Genomic DNA, 23,310 nt, shown 5'->3' on the forward strand with positions numbered 1-23,310 from the left:
AATTTAGAATGGCCAATCCACCTAACCTGTACATCTTTGGACTGTGGGAGGAAACCGGAGCACCCGGAGGAAATCCACGCACACACGGGGAGAACGTGCAGACTCCACACAGACAGTGACCCAAGCCGGGAATCGAACCTGGGACACTAGAACTGTGAAGCAACTGTGCTATCCACAATGCTGCCCGTGATGTCAAGAGATCTCTTTCTCAAAGAATAACTCTGTAAGGCAAGTATTCCTCTTTGCTATCGATAATTAAGGAAGATGGAGAGCTGAGGTCTATTTTCTAGTTGGTTCAGTGGGAATAAAGATAGCAGTTAAGGGTTTGGATTCACTGTGTTGAGTAGTATTGTTCAAGGAGTAATTATGAGCTATTTTCTTGGGTGATGTTAAAGATTTTAATACTGTGTTGGTCATAAAGTTAGTTTTAATTTACCATATCCATATTTCTTTGTGGAATCTCTCCTGGAGAGTCTTTCCTCACAGTCTTACACAATTAAAATAAAATATTGGGGTCAAATATCCGAGCCACCGCTGGGGTCTGGTCTGGGATTGTAATAAAATTGGAGGCTTGTCCAAGATTTTAAAATAGAATTCTTTGTTTGCTTTGGGATTATTGAATTTAAAGTCAGTGAGCATGTGGGCAATGGTTGCTCTGTATTATGTTTTGAAGTTTAAATAAAGAGTGACTTGAGAAGGCACTTTTAGTTGCAAAAATGTTCTTGGTTGTGGAAGCGATTCCTCCGCATGGTTTACAGAGGGAGGCTAAAACAAAACTTATGGGTTTGGCAGAGATGTTGCAGTTAACCTTATCTGAAAGGCTGAGAAAGGTGGAGTTATTGCAAACAAAGGTCAACATTTAAATTTGCCACAAACACAGCCTGAATCATTAGAATTAGCTGGAATTCAATTATAAATTGTGGGCAGCACGGTTGCACAAGTGGTTAGCACTGTGGCTTCACAGCGCCAGGGTCCCAGGTTCGATTCCCCGCTGGGTCACTGTCTGTGCGGAGTCTGCACGTTCTCCCCATGTCTGCATGGGTTTCCTCCGGGTGCTCCGGTTTCCTCCAACAGCCCAAAGATGTGCAGGTTAGGTGGATTGGCCATGATAAATTGCCCTTAGTGTCCAAAATTGCCCTTAGTGTTGGGTGGGGTTACTGGGTTACGGGGATAGGGTGGAGGTGTTGACCTTGGGTAGGGTGCTCTTTCCAAGAGCCGGTGCAGACTCGATGGGCCGAATGGCCTCCTTCTGCACTGTAAATTCTATGTTAATCAATGAAAAAGGTGAGGAGGGGTTATTGGGTTACGGGGATAGGGTGGAACTGAGGGCTTAAGTGGGTTGGTGAGGACTCGATGGGCCGAATGGCCTCCTTCTGCACTATATGTTCTATGTTCATAAATTAAGCAATATAAATGCAGGAAAAAAATAAACAAAAAGAAATAGAATTGAAGGAATTGGAAATAGAAGAAATGAGCAAGTTGAAAACAGTTTTTGACGACATCCAAGTATTCCTCTGTGGCATTGCTATTTACAGTGGATTGGGAGCTGAGATGGTCTATTTTCTTGTTTAAGTGGGAATAAAGATAGCAGTTAAGAATTATTCACTGTGTTGATTAGCATTGTTTTAAGGAATAATTGCAAGCTATTTTTGAGCGTATGTTAAAGATTTTAATACTGTGTCGGTAATAAAGTTTGTTTTGATATACCATATCCCTATTTCTTTGTGGAATCTCTCCCGGAGCGAGGTATCCTTTCCTCACAGTCTTACACAATTAAAATAAGATATTGAGGTTTCTGTCCAGTATCCTAGCTCCTGTTAGGGTGTGGTCTGGGATCATGATAGCAAGGAGTTCCAAATACTCACAATCCTCTAAGAGGCGGAAAGGGCTGCGCCAGTAGTCCCAGTACTAAAGCCCGACAAGTCAGTCTGCCTTTGCGGAGACTAGAGTTTCCCACCCCATAGAACATGGAACATAGAACAGTACAGCACAGAACAGGCCCTTCGGCCCTCGATGTTGTGCCGAGCAATGATCACCCTACTCAAACCCACGTATCCACCCTATACCCGTAACCCAAGAATCCCCCCCTAACCTTACTTTTTTTAGGACACTACGGGCAATTTAGCATGGCCAATCCACCTAACCCGCACATCTTTGGACTGTGGGAGGAAACCGGAGCACCCGGAGGAAAGCCACGCAGACACGGGGAGGACGTGCAGACTCCGCACAGACAGTGACCCAAGCCGGGAATTGAACCTGGGACCCTGGAGCTGTGAAGCATTTATGCTAACCACCATGCTACCGTGCTGCCCCACCATGCTACCGTGCTGCCCCACCATGCTACCGTGCTGCCCCCACCATGCTACCGTGCTGCCCCACCATGCTACCGTGCTGCCCACCATGCTACCGTGCTGCCCCACCATGCTACCGTGCTGCCCACCATGCTACCGTGCTGCCCCACCATGCTACCGTACTGCCCCACCATGCTACCGTGCTGCCCACCATGCTACCGTGCTTCCCCACCATGCTACCGTGCTGCCCCCACCATGCTACCATGCTGCCCCACCATGCTACCGTGCTGCCCCACCATGCTACTGTGCTGCCCCACAATACTACCGTGCTGCCCCCACCATGCTACCGTGCTGCCCCACCATGCTACCGTGCTGCCCACCATGCTACCGTGCTGCCCCACAATGCTACCGTGCTGCCCCCACCATGCTACCGTGCTGCCCCACCATGCTACCGCGCTGCCCCACCATGCTACCGTGCTGCCCACCATGCTACCGTGCTGCCCCACAATGCTACCGTGCTGCCCCCACCATGCTACCGTGCTGCCCCACCATGCTACCGTGCTGCCCCACAATGCTACCGTGCTGCCCCCACCATGCTACCGTGCTGCCCCACCATGCTACCGTGCTGCCCCACCATGCTACCCGCGCTGCCCCACCATGCTACTGTGCTTCCCCACCATGCTACCGTGCTGCCCCACAATGCTACCGTGCTGCCCCCACCATGCTACCATGCTGCCCCACCATGCTACCGCGCTGCCCCACCATGCTACTGTGCTGCCCCACAATGCTACTGTGCTGCCCCACAATGCTACTGTGCTGCCCCACAATGCTACCGTGCTGCCCCCCACCATGCTACCGTGCTGCCCACCATGCTACTGTGCTGCCCCCACCATGCTACCGTGCTTCCCCACCATGCTACCGTGCTGCCCCCGCCATGCTACCATGCTGCCCCACCATGCTACCGTGCTGCCCCACCATGCTACTGTGCTGCCCCACAATGCTACCGTGCTGCCCCCACCATGCTACCGTGCTGCCCCACAATGCTACCGTGCTGCCCCACCATGCTACCCTGCTGCCCCACCATGCTACCGTGCTGCCCCACCATGCTACCATGCTGCCCCACCATGCTACCGCGCTGCCCCACCATGCTACTGTGCTGCCCCACCATGCTACTGTGCTGCCCCACTATGCTACCGTGCTGCCCCACCATGCTACCGTGCTGCCCCACCATGCTACCCTGCTGCCCCACCATGCTACCGTGCTGCCCCACCATGCTACCGTGCTGCCCCACCATGCTACCGTGCTGCCCCACCATGCTACCATGCTGCCCCACCATGCTACCCTGCTGCCCACCATGCTACTGTGCATGTTGGGTACCGAAGGTTTCCGCGCTAACCTGGCTGGATGCCACACATTTACCAAGCAGGACAAGCTGAAAGCCATGGTATGGTCCTCTTGGACCATGTGGGAATCCAGGAATACTGCCAGTCCCCGGGACCAGCATGTGTGCAGGAAGTGTGTCCAGCTGGAGCTCCTGGAAGGTCGGGTTTCAGAGCTGGAGGATACTGTGGAGCATCCACGGGTTGGAGAGCATCGTGGATAGCACGTTTAGAGTGGTGGTCACACTGCAGCTGAAGGGGCTGGAGGAAGGAAGGGAATGGGTGACCACCAGGCAATCCAAAGGAAACAGATGGGTAGTTCAAGTGTCCCCTGGGGTCCTGCTCACAAAGTAGCATTCTGTTTTGGAGGCTGATGATTCCTCCAGGGAGTGTGGAATAAGGCAAGCCTCTGGAACAGCAAGCACCCTGTCTGTACAGGAGAGGGAGGTAGGGAGGCAAGGGAGAAAGAGCAATAGGGAATTCTATGGTCAAGGGAACAGACAGCTGCAACTGTGGTCTTCACCATGACTCCAGGATGGTGTGTTGCCTCCCTGGTGCCAGGATCCGGGATGTCACTGAACGGCTGCAGGGCATCCTGAAGGGGGAGGGTGATAAGGCAGAGGCATGGCATGTTGGTACCAACGACATCGGTAGAAAGAGGGTTCAGTTCTTGCATCAAGAATTCAGGATGTTAGGCAGTAGACTAAAGGCAGGATCTCTCGGGTTGTAATCTCTGGATTACTCCCAGTGCCATGTGCTAGTGAGTACAGGGATAGATGAATAGCACAGATGAACGTGTGGCTTAAGAGTTGGTGCAGGAGGGAGGGTTTTAGATTCCTGGATCACTGGGACCGTTTCTGGGGTAGGTGGGACCTGTACAAGCGGGACGGTCTGCACCTGAACCAGAGCAGGACTAACATCCTTGCTGGCGGGTTTGCTAGTGCTGTTGGGAGTTTAAACTAATTTGGCAGGGTGAGGGGCACAGAATGTTTGCAGAATAGGGATACCGCGTAACACAGAAAAACAATCAGGTCAGGGGGAATAAAGCTGTAGCAAGTTTCAAGGAGGTAAGACAAGGCTGGATGGCCTCTACTTTAATGCCAGGAATATTACAGGTAAAACGGATGAGTTAAGGGTGAAGATTGACATGTGTAATTGTGATATAATAGCCATCACAGAGACATGGTTGAGGGAGGGGCAGGATTGGCAGCTCAACACCCCGGGATACAGAATCTTCAGGCGAGACAGAGGAGGGGGTAAAAGAGGAGGAGGCATTGCATTATTAGTTAAGGAGCCAGTTGCTGCGGTAAGGAGAGATGATGGGGGTATTCTCCATTTCTGAGACTAAGTGTTGATGCTGATGCAGAATTCATGGATTTTCACGACAGCAAAACTGGCGCCACACTTGTACTGATTCCGCTACTGCTCAGGGGCTAGCACCGGCACCACGTGGAACACTATCGATTCCAATGAGAAACGGTGCTGAATTCGCCGGTTTCACGATTGATCAGCTGGCGGGGGTATTCACAGATATCTTCAACCTCTCTTTGCACAATCTGAGGTCCCTATCTGCTTCAAGAAGACGACCATCATCCCTGTACCAAAGAAAAGCCAGGCAGCGTGCCTTAATGACTATCGTCCAGTGGCTCTGACATCCATCATCATGAAGTGCTTTGAAAGGTTAGTCACGGCACGAATCAATTCCAGCCTCCCGGATTGCCTTGATCCACTACAGTTCGCCTACCGCTGCAACAGGTCCATCTCCATGGCCCTGCACTCAACACTGGAACACCTAGATAACAAAGTCACCCATGTCAAACTCCTATTTATTGACTACAGCTCAGCCTTCAACACGATCATTCCTACGAAACTCATCTCCAAACTCCGTGGTCTTGGCCTCGGCTCCTCCCTCTGCAACTGGATCATGAACTTTCTAACCCACAGGCCACAATCAGTAAGGATAGGCAACAACACCTCCTCCACGATCATCCTCAACACCGGTGCCCCACAAGGCTGTGACCTCAGCCCCCTACTATACTCCTTATACACCTATGACTGTGTGGCCAAATTCCCCTCCAACTCGATTTTCAAATTTGCTGATGACACCACCGTAGTGGGTCGGATTTCAAACAATGATGAGACAGAGTACAGGAATGAGATAGAGAATCTGGTGAATCAGTATGTAAATTCCCAACTCGGGAAGGAGCCATACTGGACCTGCTATTGGGGAATGATCCCGGCCAGGTGGTTGATGTTTCAGTCGGTGATTACTTTGGGAATAGCGATCACAATTCAGTAAGTTTTAGAATACTCATGGACAAGGACAAGAGGGGTCCGAAAGGAAGAGTGCTAAATTGGGGAAAGGCAGAGTATAACAAAATTCGGCAGGAGCAAGGGAATGTGGATTGGGAGCAGCTGTTTAAGGGTAAATCCACATTTGAAATGTGGAAGTCTTTTAAGGAAAGGTTGATTAGAGTGCAGGACAGACATGTCCCTGTGAAAGTGAGGGATAGAAATGGCAAGATTAGAGAACCATGGATGACGGGTGAAATTTTGAGACTAGCTAAGAGGAAAAAGGAAGCATACATAAGGTCTAGGTAACAGAAGACAGTCGAAGCTTTGGGAGAATTTCGGGAATGTAGGACCAATATCAAACGAGGAATCAAGAGGGCTAAAAGGGGTCATGAAATATCTTTAGCAAACAGGGTTAAGGAAGATCCCAAAGCCTTTTGTTCATATATAAGGAGCAAGAGGGTAACTAGAGAAAGGATTGGCCCACTTAAGGGCAAAGGAGGAAAGTTATGCCTGGAGTCAGAGAAAATGGGTGAGATTCTTAACGAGTACTTTGCATCGGTATTCACCGAGGAGAGGGACCTGACTGATGTTGAGGCTAGGGATGGATGTTTGATTACTCCAGGTCAAGTCGGCATAAGGAGGGAGGATGTGTTGGGTATTCTAAAAGGCATTAAGGTGGACAAGTCCCCAGGACCGGATGGGTTCTATCCCAGGTTAAGAGAGGAAATAGCTGGGGCCTTAACAGATATCTTTGCAGCATCCTTGAGCACGGGTGAGGTCCCGGAGGACTGGAGAATTGCTAATGTTGACCCTTTGTTTAAGAAGGGTAGCAGGGATAATCCAGGGAATTACAGACCTGTGAGCTTGACGTCAGTGGCAAGGAAGCTGCTGGAGAAGATACTGAGGGATAGAATCTATTCCCATTTGGAAGAAAATGGGCTTATCAGTGATAGGCAGCATGGTTTTGTGCAGGAAGGTCATGTCTTACCAACTTAATAGAATTCTTTGAGGAAGTGACAAAGTTGATTGATGAGGGAAGGGCTTCAGTAAGGCATTTGATAAGGTTCCCCATGGTAGGCTGATGGAGAAAGTGAATTCTCATGGGGCCCAGGGTGTACTAGCTAGATGGATAAAGAACTGGCTGGGCAACAGGAGACAGAGAGTAGTGGTAGAAGGGAGTTTCTCAAAATTGAGAACTGTGACCAGTGCTGGGACCACTGTTGTTTGTGATATACAAGCTTTGCGCAAGTCAAGGAGACACAGTCGGAGTGAAGCACATCTAGAGCGGGAATATGGAACTTGGTAATTCGGTGCAGAGCGGGAGAAGGTGCTTTTCCCCGACTGTTTGGTTCTCTCTCTTTCTTCTGGCCTGTAACTTTTAATCTGCAGGGAGAGAACCAGAGAGATCTGAGAACCTGGGAAGGTAAGTGATTTTTATTTATTTTTATTACCCTTTCAAATTGTGTGTGGGGGGGGGGGGGGGTACTGAAGTGACATCACAGTAAAGCTGTGACCTGATTGGCTGGTTGGGAAGCTACACTAAATTTAAAAATTAAGCATTGTTAAACTAATTAAACATAATTATTTAATTATAATTGAGAGGGGTATCTAAGCCAGAGATCGGAGAGCACTGTATTCAGCTTTCACATTTATAGTAGAAATCTAGTGCTAGCAAGCATATAGTGAACAGTAACTTTTTAAAAAACTTTTAAATTTAATTTACTAATTAATTGACTGGGGTGCAGTGCTCTGACTGTGAGATGTGGGAGGTCCGGGAGGCTTCCAGTGTCCCGGATGGCTTCATCTGCAGAAAGTGAACCCAACTGGAGCTCCTCACAGACCGTGTGGTTCGGTTGGAGCAGCAGTTGGATGCACTGAGGGAGCGTGCAGGTGGTGGAAAGCGTCATAGATAGCAGTTATATAAATATGGTCACACCCAAGGTGCAGGCAGAGAGATGGGTGACCATCAGAAGGGGCAGGCAGTCAGTGCAGGAATCCCCTGTGGTTGTCCCCCTCTCGAACAGGTTTACCCCTTTGGATACTGTCGGGGGGGGGATAGCCTATCAGGGAAAACAGCAGCAGCCAGAGCAGTGGCACCACGGCTGGCTCTGATGTTCAGCCAGGGAGGGTCAAAGCGCAGAAGAGCAATAGTCATAGGGGACTCTATAGTCAGGGGCACAGATAGGCACTTCTGTGGATGTGAAAGAGACTCCAGGATGGTATGTTGCCTCCCTGGTGCCAGGGTCCAGGATGTCTCCGAACGGGTAGTGGGCATCCTGAAGGGGGAGGGCAAACAGGCAGAGGTCATTGTACATATTGGTACTAACGACATAGGCAGGAAGGGGCATGAGGTCCTGCAGCAGGAGTTCAGGGAGCGAGGCAGAAAGTTAAAAGACAGGACCTCTAGGGTTGTAATCTCCGGATTACTCCCTGTGCCACGTGCCAGTGAGGTTAGAAATAGGAAGATAGAGCAGCTAAACAGCTGGTGTAGGAGGGAGCTTTTCAGTTATCTGGACCACTGGGAGCTCTTCCGGGGCAGGTGTGACCTGTATAAGAAGGGCAGGTTGCATCTAAACTGGAGAGGCATAAATATCCTGGCCACGAGGTTTGCTGGTGTCACACGGGAGGGTTTAAACTAGTATGGCAGGGGGGTGGGTACCGGAGCAATAGGTCAGAAGGTGAAAGCATTGAGGGAGAACTAGGGAATAGGGACAGTATGGCTCTGAGGCAGAGCAGACAGGGAGATGTTGCTGAACACAGCGGGAATGGTGGCCTGAAGTGCACATGTTTCAATGCAAGAAGCATAACAGGAAAGGCAGATGAACGTAGAGCTTGGATTAGTACTTGGAACTATGATGTTGTTGCCATTACAGAGACCTGGTTGAGGGAAGGACAGGATTGGCAGCTAAACGTTCCAGGATTTAGATGTTTCAGGCGGGATAGAGGGGGATGTAAAAGGGGTGGCGGAGTTGCGCTACTGATTAGGGAGAATATCACAGCTGTACTATGGGAGGACGCCTCAGAGGGCAGTGAGGCTATATGGGTAGAGATCAGGAATAAGAAGGGTGCAGTCACAATGTTGGGGGTTTAATACAGGCCTCCCAACAGCCAGCGGGAGATAGAGGAGCAGATAGGTAAACAGATTTTGGAAAAGAGTAAAAACAACAGGGTTGTTGTGATGGGAGACTTCATCTTCCCCAATATTGACTGGGACTCACTTAGTGCTAGGGGCCTGGACGGGGCAGAGTTTGTAAGGAGCATCCAGGAGGGCTTCTTAAAACAATATGTAGACAGTCCAACTAGGGAAGGGGCTGTACTGGACCTGGTATTGGGGAATGAGCCCGGCCAGGTAGTAGAAGTTTCAGTAGGGGAGCATTTCGGGAACAGTGACCACAATTCACTAAGTTTTAAAGTGCTGGTGGACAAGGATAAGAGTGGTCCTAGGGTGAATGTGCTAAATTGGGGGAAGGCTAATTATAACAATATTAGGCGGGAACTGAAGATTGGGGGAGGATGTTTGAGAGTAAATCAACATCTGACATGTGGGAGGCTTTCAAGTGTCAGTTGAAAGGAATTCAGGACCGGCATGTTCCTGTGAGGAAGAAGGATAAATACGGCAAATTTTAGGAACCTTGGATATCGAGAGATATTGTAGGCCTCGTCAAAAAGAAAAAGGAGGCATTTGTCAGGGCTAGAAGGCTGGGAACAGACGAAGCCTGTGTGGAATATAAGGATAGTAGGAAGGAACTTAAGCAAGGAGTCAGGAGGGCTAAAAGGGGTCACAGAAAGTCATTGGCAAATAGGGTTAAGGAAAATCCCAAGGCATTTTAGACGTACATAAAAAGCAAGAGGGTAGTCAGGGAAAGGGTGGGCCCACTGAAGGACAGGGGAGGGAACCTATGTGTGGAGCCAGAGGAAATAGGCGAGGTACTAAATGAATACTTTGCATCAGTATTCACCAAAGAGAAGGAATTGGTGGATGTTGAGTCTGGAGTAGGGTGTTGGATAGCCTGGGTCACATTGAGATCCTAAAAGACGAGGTGTTGGGCGTCTTGAAAAATATTAAGGTGGATAAGTCCCCAGGGCCTGATGGGATCTGCCCCAGAATACTGAAGGAGGCTAGAGAGGAAATTGCTGAGGCCTTGACAGAAATCTTTGGATCCTCACTGTCTTCAGGTGATGTCCCGGAGGACTGGAGAATAGCCAATGTTGTTCCTTTGTTTAAGAAGGGTAGCAAGGATAATCCAGGGAACTACAGGCTGCTGAGCCTTACGTCAGTGGTAGGGAAATTACTGGAGAGAATTCTTTGAGACAGGATCTACTCCCATTTGGAAGCAAATGGACGTATTAGTGAGAGGCAGCATGGTTTTGTGAAGGGGAGGTCGTGTCTCACTAACTTGATAGAGTTTTTCAAAGAGGTCACAAAGATATTGATGCAGGTAGGGCAGTGGATGTTGTCGATATGGACTTCAGTAAGGCCTTTGACAAGGTCCATCATGGCAGACTGGTACAAAAGGCGAAGTCACACGGATTCAGGGGTGAGCTGGCAAGATGGATACAGAACTGACTAGGTCATAGAAGGCAGAGAGTAGCAATGGAAGGGTGCTTTTCTGATTGGAGGGCTGTGACTAGTGGTGTTCAGCAGGGATCAGTGCTGGGACCTTTGCTGTTCGTAGTATATATAAATGATTTGGTGGAAAATGTAACTGGTCTGATTAGTAAGTTTGCAGACGACACAAAGGTTGGTGGAATTGCGGATAGCGATGAGGACTGTCAGAGGATACAGTAGCATTTACGTTGTTTGTAGACTTGGGCGGAGAGATGGCAGATGGAGTTTAATCCAGACAAATGTGAGGTAATGCATTTTGGAAGGTCTAATGCAGGTAGGGAATATACAGTGAATGGTAGAACCCTCAAGAGTATTGACAGTCAGAGAGATCTTGGTGTACAGGTCCACAGGTCACTGAAAGGGTAACACAGGTGGAGAGGGTAGTCAAGAAGGCATACGGCATGCTTGCCTTCATTGGCCGGGGCATTGAGTATAAGAATTGGCAAGTCATGTTGCAGCTGTATAGAACCTTAGTTAGGCCGCACTTGGAGTATAGCGTTCAATTCTGGTCACCACACTACCAGAAGGATGTGGAGGCTTTAGAGAGGGTGCAGAAGAGATTTACCAGGATGTTGCCTGGTACGGAGGGCATTAGCTATGAGGAGCGGTTGAATAAACTCGGTTTGTTCTCACTGGAATGACGGAGGTTGAGGGGCGACCTGGTAGAGGTCTACAAAATTATGAGGGGCATAGACAGAGTGGATAGTCAGAGGCTTTACCCCAGGGTAATGGGGTCAATTACAAGTGGGCATAGGTTTAAGGTGCGAGGGGCAAGGTTTAGAGGAGATGTACGAGGCAAGTTTTTTACACAGAGGGTAGTGGGTGCCTGGAACTCGCTGCCGGAGGAGGTGGTGGAAGCAGGGACGATAGTGACATTTAAGGGGCATCTTGACAAATACATGAATAGGATGAGAATAGAGGGATACGGACCCAGGAAGTGTCGAAGGTTTTAGTTTAGTCAGGCAGCATGGTCGGCATGGGCTTGGAGGGCCGAAGGGTCTGTTCCTGTGCTGTACTTTTCTTTGTTCTTTGTTCTTTGTACATAAATGATCTGGAGGAAGGTACAGGTGGTGTGATTAGCAAGTTTGTAGATGTCACTAAGATTGGTGGAGTAGCAGATAGTGAAGGGGACTGTCAGAGAATACAGCAGAATATCGATAGATTGGAGAGTTGGGCAGAGAAATGGCAGATGGAGTTCAATCCGGGCAAATGCGAGGTGATGCATTTTGGAAGATCCAATTCAAGAGCGGACTATACGGTAAATGAAAAAGCCCTGGGAAAAACTGATGTATAGAGAGATCTGGGTGTTCAGGTCCATTGTACCCTGAAGGTGGCAACGCAGGTTGATAGAGTGGTCAAGAAGGTATACAGCATGCTTGCCTTCATCGGACGGGGTATTGAGTACAAGAGTAGGCAGGTCATGTTACAGTTGTATAGGACTTTGGTTAGGCCACATTTGGAATACTGCGTGCAGTTCTGGTCACCACATTACCAGAAGGATGTGGATGCTTTGGAGAGGGTGCAGAGGAGGTTCACCAGGATGTTGCCTGGTATGGAGGGTGCTAGCTATGAAGAAAGGTTGAGTAGATTAGGATTATTTACATTGGAAAGACGGAGGTTGAGGGGGGACCTCATTGAGGTCTACAAAATCGTGAGAGGTATGGACAGGGTGGATAGCAACAAGCTTTTTCCCAGAGTGGGGGACTTAATTACTAGGGGTCACAAGTTCAAGGTGAGAGGGGAAAGTTTAAGGGAGATATGCGTGGAAAGTTCTTTACACAGAGGATGGTGGGTGCCTGGAATGCTTTGCCAGCGGAGGTGGTAGAGGCGGGCACGATAGCATCATTTAAGATGCATCTAGACAGGTACATGAATGGGCGGGAACAGAGGGATACTGATCCTTAGAAAATAGGAGACAGGTTTAGATAGAGGATCTGGATCGGCGCAGGCTGGGAGGGCCGAAGGGCCTGTTCCTGTGCTGTAATTTTTCTTTGTTCTTCTTTGTTCTGAACTGGTACGACGACAATAATCTCCCTCTCAATGTCAACAAAATGAAGGAGATTGTCATCGATTTCAGGAAGCATAGTGGAGAACATGCCCCTGTCTACATCAATGGAAATGAAGTAGAAAGGGTCGAGAGCTTCAAGTTTTTAGGTGTCCAGATTACCAACAGCCTGTCTCGGTCCCCCCAAGCCGACACTGTGGTTAAGAAATCCCACCAACGACTCTACTTTCTCAGAAGGCTAAGGAAATTTAGCATGTCAGCTACGACCCTCACCAACTTCTACAGATGCACCATAGAAAGCATTCTTTCTGGGTTATATCACAGCTTGGTATGGAGCCTGCTCTGCCCAAGACTGCAGGAAACTACAAAAGGTTGTGAATGTAGCCCAGTCCATCACACAAACCAGCCTCCCATCCATCGACTCTGTCTATAATTCCCGCTGCCTCAGAAAGGCAGCCAGCATAATTAAGGACCCCATGCACCCCGGACATACTCTCTTCCTCCTTCTTCTTTCAGGAAAAATATATCAAAGTTTGAGGTCGTACCGACCGACTCAAGACCAGCTTCTTCCCTACTGCCATCAGACTTTTGAATGGACCTACCTCGTATTAAGTTGATCTTTTCTCTACACCTTGCTATAACTGTAACATTATATTCTGCAGTCTCTCCTTCCTTCCCTATGTACAGGAGCAGACACACAGGAAGCATAAAGAACGAAAGATTCTTCAACAATAAAGCGAAGACTCTGTATCCGCCATGCCAGAAGGAAGGCCCCGTGCCCAGCCCACACTCAGGGTGGGGTTTTTATTTCCTGATTGTTCTCCCGTGGGAGGTCCACCCCTCAGCGGGACCCTCGTATTCCACAAATCTCACGGGGAGTCTAATTGGCGCAGTCCCATGGGCCCCGTGTCGGTAACAATGAGGGATAGATAGTCAGAGGGAGAGAAGGAGAGACAGAGCGGCAGATAGAGAGATAGCGATTCGGAGAGAGCGAATCGGAGCGAGAGAGAATCGGAGAAGAGAATCGTGATGTGTTGGGTAAGCTGGGTCTGCGAGGACTGCGTTTGATGCAGTGAAGAGAGAGACAGGCTTCCAACACTTGGAGAAATGCAACACGATTTTATTGATCAACTAACTATAATACATACTTTAACTGTGGGTTGACACTATGCTGACTTGACTGGAGACCTGAGGCTAACCAGACCAGACTATCTGACTACCACATGGTGTTAGTTCTGTTGCTGCTCACGGGCTCTGACTGTCTCAGAGGCTGGGTCCCGAGAGAGCGGGAAACCTGGTGCCCTCTGGCTTTATAGTGGCCGTGTCCTGTCTGGTGATTGGCTGCTGTGTTCTGTGTGCTTACTGGTCATCCTGTGTGTCAATCACTGCCTGTCTGCGCTCCATTATATACCTGGATGTATATTATGACATCTACCCCCTTTTTAAAAAAAATGTGTTCAGGTAAATAAATAATGAATGTGTACAGGAACCTGACTATATACAGAATATGCTAACGTATATACATGGGAAGGAGACTAGTACAGATAGAGGGCAGACAAAACATGAGAAAAAAACGATCTGTACAGATGTGTAAACGATGAGATAACAACATAATGCAACATTCAGTCTATACATTCAGTCTCTGTGTCGGGTAGCGAATTCTGGTTGACCGTCTCAAGGGTGGGTCAGGGGCCGCCTGGACCAGAATGGGCGGAACTACCTCCAATGTGGTGGTCGTAGAGGTCGGTAGAATAACTGGCAGATCGGTGGCCTCGTGGAAGGGTGCATCCTGAGGAAGCAGTGTGCACCGTGGAAGGGTGCGTCCTGAGGAAGCAGTGTGCACCGTGGCACGGCCCGTCCTGAGGAAGCAGTGTGCACCGTGGAAGGGAGCGTCCTGAGGAAGCAGTGTGCACCGTGGAAGGGAGCGTCCTGAGGAAGCAGTGTGCACCGTGGCACGGCCCGTCCTGAGGAAGCAGTGTGCACCGTGGCAGGGAGCATCCTGAGGAAGCAGTGTGCACCGTGGCAGGGAGCGTCCTGAGGAAGCAGTGTGCACCGTGGCACGGCCCGTCCTGGGGAAGCAGTGTGCACCGTGGAAGGGAGCGTCCGGAGGAAGCAGTGTGCACCGTGGAAGGGAGCGTCCTGGGGAAGCAGTGTGCACCGTGGAAGGGCCCGTCCTGAGGAAGCAGTGTGCACCGTGGAAGGGAGCGTCCGGAGGAAGCAGTGTGCACCGTGGAAGGGTGCGTCCTGAGGAAGCAGTGTGCACCGTGGCACGGCCCGTCCTGAGGAAGCAGTGTGCACCGTGGCACGGCCCGTCCTGAGGAAGCAGTGTGCACCGTGGCACGGCCCGTCCTGAGGAAGCAGTGTGCACCGTGGAAGGGAGCGTCCTGAGGAAGCAGTGTGCACCGTGGAAGGGTACGTCCGGAGGAAGCAGTGTGCACCGTGGAAGGGTACGTCCGGAGGAAGCAGTGTGCACCGTGGCACGGCCCGTCCTGAGGAAGCAGTGTGCACCGTGGAAGGGAGCGTCCTGAGGAAGCAGTGTGCACCGTGGCACGGCCCGTCCTGAGGAAGCAGTGTGCACCGTGGAAGGGCCCGTCCTGAGGAAGCAGTGTGCACCGTGGAAGGGAGCGTCCTGAGGAAGCAGTGTGCACCGTGGAAGGGTGCGTCCTGAGGAAGCAGTGTGCACCGTGGCACGGCCCGTCCTGAGGAAGCAGTGTGCACCGTGGAAGGGAGCGTCCTGAGGAAGCAGTGTGCACCGTGGAAGGGTGCGTCCTGAGGAAGCAGTGTGCACCGTGGCACGCCCCGTCCTGAGGAAGCAGTGTGCACCGTGGCACGGCCTGTCCTGAGGAAGCAGTGTGCACCGTGGAAGGGAGCGTCCTGAGGAAGCAGTGTGCACCGTGGAAGGGTACGTCCGGAGGAAGCAGTGTGCACCGTAGCACGGCCCGTCCTGAGGAAGCAGTGTGCACCGTGGAAGGGTGCGTCCTGAGGAAGCAGTGTGCACCGTGGCACGGCCCGTCCTGAGGAAGCAGTGTGCACCGTGGCACGGCCCGTCCTGGGGAAGCAGTGTGCACCGTGAAAGGGTGCGCCTGAGGAAGCAGTGTGCACCGTGGAAGGGTGCGTCCTGAGGAAGCAGTGTGCACCGTGGAAGGGACCGTCCTGAGGAAGCAGTGTGCACCGTGGCACGGCCCGTCCTGAGGAAGCAGTGTGCACCGTGGCACGGTGCGTCCTGAGGAAGCAGTGTGCACCGTGGCACGGCCCGTCCTGAGGAAGCAGTGTGCACCGTGGCACGGCCCGTCCTGAGGAAGCAGTGTGCACCGTGGCAGGGAGCGTCCTGAGGAAGCAGTGTGCACCGTGGCACGGCCCGTCCTGAGGAAGCAGTGTGCACCGTGGAAGGGTGCGTCCTGAGGAAGCAGTGTGCACCGTGGCACGGCCCGTCCTGAGGAAGCAGTGTGCACCGTGGAAGGGAGCGTCCTGAGGAAGCAGTGTGCACCGTGGCAGGGAGCGTCCTGGGGAAGCAGTGTGCACCGTGGCAGGGTACGTCCGGAGGAAGCAGTGTGCACCGTGGAAGGGTATGTCCGGAGGAAGCAGTGTGCACCGTGGCACGGCCCGTCCTGAGGAAGCAGTGTGCACCGTGGCACGGACCGTCCTGAGGAAGCAGTGTGCACCGTGGAAGGGAGCGTCCTGAGGAAGCAGTGTGCACCGTGGAAGGGAGCGTCCTGAGGAAGCAGTGTGCACCGTGGCACGGCCCGTCCTGAGGAAGCAGTGTGCACCGTGGCACGGCCCGTCCTGAGGAAGCAGTGTGCACCGTGGCACGGCCCGTCCGGAGGAAGCAGTGTGCACCGTGGCACGGCCCGTCCTGAGGAAGCAGTGTGCACCGTGGCACGGCCCGTCCTGAGGAAGCAGTGTGCACCGTGGAAGGGAGCGTCCTGAGGAAGCAGTGTGCACCGTGGCACGGCCCGTCCTGAGGAAGCAGTGTGCACCGTGGCACGGCCTGTCCTGAGGAAGCAGTGTGCACCGTGGCACGGCCCGTCCTGAGGAAGCAGTGTGCACCGTGGCACGGCCCGTCCTGAGGAAGCAGTGTGCACCGTGGCACGGCCCGTCCTGAGGAAGCAGTGTGCACCGTGGCACGGCCCGTCCTGAGGAAGCAGTGTGCACCGTGGAAGGGAGCGTCCTGAGGAAGCAGTGTGCACCGTGGCACGGCCCGTCCTGAGGAAGCAGTGTGCACCGTGGCACGGCCCGTCCTGAGGAAGCAGTGTGCACCGTGGAAGGGTGCGTCCTGAGGAAGCAGTGTGCACCGTGGCACGGCCCGTCCTGAGGAAGCAGTGTGCACCGTGGAAGGGAGCGTCCTGAGGAAGCAGTGTGCACCGTGGGAGGGAGCGTCCTGAGGAAGCAGTGTGCACCGTGGCAGGGAGCGTCCTGAGGAAGCAGTGTGCACCGTGGAAGGGTGCGTCCTGAGGAAGCAGTGTGCACCGTGGAAGGGTACGTCCTGAGGAAGCAGTGTGCACCGTGGCACGGCCCGTCCTGAGGAAGCAGTGTGCACCGTGGAAGGGTGCGTCCTGAGGAAGCAGTGTGCACCGTGGCACGGCCCGTCCTGAGGAAGCAGTGTGCACCGTGGCAGGGAGCGTCCTGAGGAAGCAGTGTGCACCGTGGCACGGCCCGTCCTGAGGAAGCAGTGTGCACCGTGGCACGGCCCGTCCTGAGGAAGCAGTGTGCACCGTGGCACGGCCCGTCCTGAGGAAGCAGTGTGCACCGTGGAAGGGAGCGTCCTGAGGAAGCAGTGTGCACCGTGGAAGGGAGCGTCCTGAGGAAGCAGTGTGCACCGTGGCACGGCCCGTCCTGAGGAAGCAGTGTGCACCGTGGCACGGCCCGTCCTGAGGAAGCAGTGTGCACCGTGGAAGGGAGCGTCCTGAGGAAGCAGTGTGCACCGTGGCAGGGAGCGTCCTGAGGAAGCAGTGTGCACCGTGGAAGGGCCCGTCCTGAGGAAGCAGTGTGCACCGTGGAAGGGTGCGTCCTGAGGAAGCAGTGTGCACCGTGGCACGGCCCGTCCTGAGGAAGCAGTGTGCACCGTGGAAGGGTGCGTCCTGAGGAAGCAGTGTGCACCGTGGCACGGCCCGTCCTGAGGAAGCAGTGTGCACCGTGGCACGGCCCGTCCTGGGGAAGCAGTGTGCACCGTGGCACGGCCCGTCCTGAGGAAGCAGTGTGCACCGTGGCAGGGAGCGTCCTGAGGAAGCAGTGTGCACCGTGGCACGGCCCGTCCTGGGGAAGCAGTGTGCACCGTGGCAGGGAGCGTCCTGAGGAAGCAGTGTGCACCGTGGAAGGGAGCGTCCTGAGGAAGCAGTGTGCACCGTGGCACGGCCCGTCCTGAGGAAGCAGTGTGCACCGTGGCACGGCCCGTCCTGAGGAAGCAGTGTGCACCGTGGCACGGCCCGTCCTGAGGAAGCAGTGTGCACCGTGGAAGGGAGCGTCCTGAGGAAGCAGTGTGCACCGTGGCAGGGTGCGTCCTGAGGAAGCAGTGTGCCCCGTGGCAGGGAGCGTCCTGAGGTAGCAGTGTGCACCGTGGCACGGCCCGTCCTGAGGAAGCAGTGTGCACCGTGGCAGGGTGCGTCCTGAGGAAGCAGTGTGCACCGTGGCACGGCCCGTCCTGAGGAAGCAGTGTGCACCGTGGCACGGCCCGTCCTGAGGAAGCAGTGTGCACCGTGGCACGGCCCGTCCTGAGGAAGCAGTGTGCACCGTGGAAGGGTACGTCCTGAGGAAGCAGTGTGCACCGTGGCACGGCCCGTCCTGAGGAAGCAGTGTGCACCGTGGCACGGCCCGTCCTGAGGAAGCAGTGTGCACCGTGGAAGGGAGCGTCCTGAGGAAGCAGTGTGCACCGTGGAAGGGAGCGTCCTGAGGAAGCAGTGTGCGCCGTGGAAGGGAGCGTCCTGAGGAAGCAGTGTGCACCGTGGCACGGCCCGTCCTGAGGAAGCAGTGTGCACCGTGGCAGGGAGCGTCCTGAGGAAGCAGTGTGCACCGTGGAAGGATGCGTCCTGAGGAAGCAGTGTGCACCGTGGCACGGCCCGTCCTGAGGAAGCAGTGTGCACCGTGGAAGGGAGCGTCCTGAGGAAGCAGTGTGCACCGTGGAAGGGAGCGTCCTGAGGAAGCAGTGTGCACCGTGGCACGGCCCGTCCTGAGGAAGCAGTGTGCACCGTGGCAGGGAGCGTCCTGAGGAAGCAGTGTGCACCGTGGAAGGGAGCGTCCTGAGGAAGCAGTGTGCACCGTGGCACGGCCCGTCCTGAGGAAGCAGTGTGCACCGTGGAAGGGAGCGTCCTGAGGAAGCAGTGTGCACCGTGGAAGGGTGCGTCCTGAGGAAGCAGTGTGCACCGTGGCACGGCCTGTCCTGAGGAAGCAGTGTGCACCGTGGAAGGGAGCGTCCTGAGGAAGCAGTGTGCACCGTGGAAGGGTACGTCCGGAGGAAGCAGTGTGCACCGTGGAAGGGTATGTCCGGAGGAAGCAGTGTGCACCGTAGCACGGCCCGTCCTGAGGAAGCAGTGTGCACCGTGGAAGGGTGCGTCCTGAGGAAGCAGTGTGCACCGTGGCACGGCCCGTCCTGAGGAAGCAGTGTGCACCGTGGCACGGCCCGTCCTGGGGAAGCAGTGTGCACCGTGAAAGGGTGCGCCTGAGGAAGCAGTGTGCACCGTGGAAGGGTGCGTCCTGAGGAAGCAGTGTGCACCGTGGAAGGGACCGTCCTGAGGAAGCAGTGTGCACCGTGGCACGGCCCGTCCTGAGGAAGCAGTGTGCACCGTGGCACGGTCCGTCCTGAGGAAGCAGTGTGCACCGTGGCACGGCCCGTCCTGAGGAAGCAGTGTGCACCGTGGCACGGCCCGTCCTGAGGAAGCAGTGTGCACCGTGGCACGGCCCGTCCTGAGGAAGCAGTGTGCACCGTGGCACGGCCCGTCCTGAGGAAGCAGTGTGCACCGTGGCAGGGAGCGTCCTGAGGAAGCAGTGTGCACCGTGGCACGGCCCGTCCTGAGGAAGCAGTGTGCACCGTGGAAGGGTGCGTCCTGAGGAAGCAGTGTGCACCGTGGCACGGCCCGTCCTGAGGAAGCAGTGTGCACCGTGGAAGGGTGCGTCCTGAGGAAGCAGTGTGCACCGTGGCAGGGAGCGTCCTGGGGAAGCAGTGTGCACCGTGGCAGGGTACGTCCGGAGGAAGCAGTGTGCACCGTGGAAGGGTACGTCCGGAGGAAGCAGTGTGCACCGTGGCACGGCCCGTCCTGAGGAAGCAGTGTGCACCGTGGCACGGACCGTCCTGAGGAAGCAGTGTGCACCGTGGAAGGGAGCGTCCTGAGGAAGCAGTGTGCACCGTGGAAGGGAGCGTCCTGAGGAAGCAGTGTGCACCGTGGCACGGCCCGTCCTGAGGAAGCAGTGTGCACCGTGGCACGGCCCGTCCGGAGGAAGCAGTGTGCACCGTGGCACGGCCCGTCCTGAGGAAGCAGTGTGCACCGTGGCACGGCCCGTCCTGAGGAAGCAGTGTGCACCGTGGAAGGGAGCGTCCTGAGGAACCAGTGTGCACCGTGGCACGGCCAGTCCTGAGGAAGCAGTGTGCACCGTGGCACGGCCCGTCCTGAGGAAGCAGTGTGCACCGTGGCACGGCCCGTCCTGAGGAAGCAGTGTGCACCGTGGCAGGGAGCGTCCTGAGGAAGCAGTGTGCACCGTGGCACGGCCCGTCCTGAGGAAGCAGTGTGCACCGTGGCACGGCCCGTCCTGAGGAAGCAGTGTGCACCGTGGCACGGCCCGTCCTGAGGAAGCAGTGTGCACCGTGGCACGGCCCGTCCTGAGGAAGCAGTGTGCACCGTGGCACGGCCCGTCCTGAGGAAGCAGTGTGCACCGTGGCACGGCCCGTCCTGAGGAAGCAGTGTGCACCGTGGAAGGGAGCGTCCTGAGGAAGCAGTGTGCACCGTGGCACGGCCCGTCCTGAGGAAGCAGTGTGCACCGTGGCACGGCCCGTCCTGAGGAAGCAGTGTGCACCGTGGAAGGGTGCGTCCTGAGGAAGCAGTGTGCACCGTGGCACGGCCCGTCCTGAGGAAGCAGTGTGCACCGTGGCAGGGAGCGTCCTGAGGAAGCAGTGTGCACCGTGGAAGGGTACGTCCTGAGGAAGCAGTGTGCACCGTGGCACGGCCCGTCCTGAGGAAGCAGTGTGCACCGTGGAAGGGTGCGTCCTGAGGAAGCAGTGTGCACCGTGGCACGGCCCGTCCTGAGGAAGCAGTGTGCACCGTGGCAGGGAGCGTCCTGAGGAAGCAGTGTGCACCGTGGCACGGCCCGTCCTGAGGAAGCAGTGTGCACCGTGGCACGGCCCGTCCTGAGGAAGCAGTGTGCACCGTGGCACGGCCCGTCCTGAGGAAGCAGTGTGCACCGTGGAAGGGAGCGTCCTGAGGAAGCAGTGTGCACCGTGGAAGGGAGCGTCCTGAGGAAGCAGTGTGCACCGTGGCACGGCCCGTCCTGAGGAAGCAGTGTGCACCGTGGCACGGCCCGTCCTGAGGAAGCAGTGTGCACCGTGGAAGGGAGCGTCCTGAGGAAGCAGTGTGCACCGTGGCAGGGAGCGTCCTGAGGAAGCAGTGTGCACCGTGGCACGGCCCGTCCTGAGGAAGCAGTGTGCACCGTGGCAGGGAGCGTCCTGAGGAAGCAGTGTGCACCGTGGCACGGCCCGTCCTGAGGAAGCAGTGTGCACCGTGGAAGGGTGCGTCCTGAGGAAGCAGTGTGCACCGTGGCACGGCCCGTCCTGAGGAAGCAGTGTGCACCGTGGAAGGGTGCGTCCTGAGGAAGCAGTGTGCACCGTGGCACGGCCCGTCCTGAGGAAGCAGTGTGCACCGTGGCAGGGAGCGTCCTGAGGAAGCAGTGTGCACCGTGGCACGGCCCGTCCTGGGGAAGCAGTGTGCACCGTGGCACGGCCCGTCCTGAGGAAGCAGTGTGCACCGTGGCAGGGAGCGTCCTGAGGAAGCAGTGTGCACCGTGGCACGGCCCGTCCTGGGGAAGCAGTGTGCACCGTGGCAGGGAGCGTCCTGAGGAAGCAGTGTGCACCGTGGAAGGGAGCGTCCTGAGGAAGCAGTGTGCACCGTGGCACGGCCCGTCCTGAGGAAGCAGTGTGCACCGTGGCACGGCCCGTCCTGAGGAAGCAGTGTGCACCGTGGCACGGCCCGTCCTGAGGAAGCAGTGTGCACCGTGGAAGGGAGCGTCCTGAGGAAGCAGTGTGCACCGTGGCAGGGTGCGTCCTGAGGAAGCAGTGTGCACCGTGGCAGGGAGCGTCCTGAGGAAGCAGTGTGCACCGTGGCACGGCCCGTCCTGAGGAAGCAGTGTGCACCGTGGCAGGGTGCGTCCTGAGGAAGCAGTGTGCACCGTGGCACGGCCCGTCCTGAGGAAGCAGTGTGCACCGTGGCACGGCCCGTCCTGAGGAAGCAGTGTGCACCGTGGCACGGCCCGTCCTGAGGAAGCAGTGTGCACCGTGGAAGGGTACGTCCTGAGGAAGCAGTGTGCACCGTGGCACGGCCCGTCCTGAGGAAGCAGTGTGCACCGTGGCAGGGAGCGTCCTGAGGAAGCAGTGTGCACCGTGGAAGGGCCCGTCCTGAGGAAGCAGTGTGCACCGTGGCACGGCCGGTCCTGAGGAAGCAGTGTGCACCGTGGCACGGCCCGTCCTGAGGAAGCAGTGTGCACCGTGGCAGGGAGCGTCCTGAGGAAGGCTGTGCACCGTGGACGGCCCCGTCCTGAGGAAAGCAGTGTGCCCGTGGAAGGGTGCGTCCTGAGGAAGCAGTGTGCACACGTGGCAAACGGCCCGTCCTGGAGGAAGCAGTGTGCACACGTGGAAGGTGCCGTCCTGAGGAAGCAGTGGGCACCGTGGCACGGAGCCGTCCTGAGGAAAGCAGTGTGCACCGTGGCAGGGGAGCGTCCGGAGGAAGCAGTGTGCACCGGGCAAGGGAGTCGTCCGGAGGAAGCAGTGTGCACCGGTTGCACGGCCCGTCCTGAGGAAGCAGTGTGCACCGTGGCACTGGACCGTCCTGAGGAAGCAGTTGTGCACCGGGCAACGGCCCTTCCGGGGAAGCAGTGTGCACCGTGGAAGGGGAGCGTCCTGAGGAAGCAGTGTGGGCAACCGTGGAAGGGGAGCGTCCTGAGGAAGCAGTTGTGCCCGTGGCACGGCCCGTCCTGAGGAAGCAGTGTGCACCGTGGCACGGCCCGTCCTGAGGAAGCAGTGTGCACCGTGGCACGGAGCCGTCCTGAGGAAGCAGTGTGCACCGTGGCACGGCCCGTCCTGAGGAAGCAGTGTGCACCGTGGAAGGGAGCGCCTGAGGAAGCAGTGTGCACCGTGGCACGGCCCGTCCTGAGGAAGCAGTGTGCACCGTGGCACGGCCCGTCCTGAGGAAGCAGTGTGCACCGTGGCACGGCCCGTCCTGAGGAAGCAGTGTGCACCGTGGAAGGGCCGTCCTGAGGAAGCAGTGTGCACCGTGGCACGGCCCGTCCTGAGGAAGCAGTGTGCACCGTGGAAGGGCCGTCCTGAGGAAGCAGTGTGCACCGTGGCAAGGGAGCGTCCTGAGGAAGCAGTGTGCACCGTGGCAAGGGCCCGTCCTGAGGAAGCAGTGTGCACCGTGGCACGGCCCGTCCTGAGGAAGCAGTGTGCACCGTGGCACGGCCCGTCCTGAGGAAGCAGTGTGCACCGTGGAAGGGAGCGTCCTGAGGAAGCAGTGTGCACCGTGGCACGGCCCGTCCTGA

General features: G+C 55.6%; 1 protein-coding gene across 1 annotated transcript in view; it reads right to left on the minus strand.

Moving 5' to 3' along the window:
- Window positions 1-208: 208 nt before the first annotated feature.
- LOC119972892 (dynein regulatory complex protein 11-like) overlaps window positions 209-23,310 on the minus strand; it is a 78,136-nt gene continuing 55,034 nt past the window's right edge. Inside the window, exon 6 of the mRNA XM_038810436.1 lies at window positions 209-286. Within this exon, the coding sequence (XP_038666364.1) occupies window positions 209-286 (78 nt within the window). The remainder of the gene's footprint in view (window positions 287-23,310) is intronic.

This window comes from Scyliorhinus canicula, chromosome 10 (assembly GCF_902713615.1).
Source record: "Scyliorhinus canicula chromosome 10, sScyCan1.1, whole genome shotgun sequence".
In the NCBI taxonomy this organism is placed as follows: domain Eukaryota; kingdom Metazoa; phylum Chordata; class Chondrichthyes; order Carcharhiniformes; family Scyliorhinidae; genus Scyliorhinus; species Scyliorhinus canicula.